The sequence below is a fragment of the Apaloderma vittatum genome, unplaced genomic scaffold (genome assembly GCF_000703405.1).
Source record: "Apaloderma vittatum isolate BGI_N311 unplaced genomic scaffold, ASM70340v1 scaffold31736, whole genome shotgun sequence".
Lineage (NCBI taxonomy): Eukaryota > Metazoa > Chordata > Aves > Trogoniformes > Trogonidae > Apaloderma > Apaloderma vittatum.
The window spans coordinates 1-504 of record NW_009720588.1 but is presented as its reverse complement, the minus strand read 5'-3'; the positions used below and the strand labels follow the sequence as shown (position 1 = coordinate 504).

The 504-nt window shown below is 60.5% G+C and overlaps 1 protein-coding gene across 1 annotated transcript in view; it reads left to right on the top strand.

Annotated features, from left to right (window-relative positions):
* Positions 1 to 497, top strand: part of SLC11A2 (solute carrier family 11 (proton-coupled divalent metal ion transporter), member 2) — a gene marked incomplete at both ends in the record, with an annotated part of 2,860 nt that extends 2,363 nt beyond the window's left edge. Inside the window, one exon of the mRNA XM_009871061.1 lies at positions 400 to 497. Coding sequence (XP_009869363.1) covers positions 400 to 497 — 98 coding nt within the window. The remainder of the gene's footprint in view (positions 1 to 399) is intronic.
* Positions 498 to 504: the final 7 nt, after the last annotated feature.

The following is a 504-nucleotide window of genomic DNA, read 5'->3' as shown; positions in this document are numbered from 1 at the left end:
CACAGAGAGGGGCAGAGTGGGGCACCCTGGCTGCAGGCACCTTCCCTTTGGCCCACCCTGGCCCCCCAAATCACACCATGGTGGCAGTTGGTGTATAGGCATTGGGGGGGGAAGATGTTCATTCCCACTTGTCCAAGGCAGACCCCAAAACCCTCCTTTCCATCCTCACCCCAATGCTATCTCTGGCATCCCTGGGTGCTCAATATCCCGCTGGCACCTCGGTGGGTGGTCAAAGCCCATGCCCAGAGCCCCATCGTGGGGGTGTAATATGGCCTTGGGGTGCAGAGGTGTCCCAGCTGGCGTCTTGTTTTCTTAAAAATCCAGATCCCCCAGACCGCTGTGCCCGGCAGCACACGGAGTGGGGGCTCTGCCCTGGCACTGACGCTCGCTTCCCTGCCTGCAGCGCGGCGAAGGTGCTGATGACCCTCATCACAGGCCTGGTCTGTGCCATCAACATCTACTTTGTGGTGGACTTTCTGCCCACGCTGCAGGGCTTGGGGTACT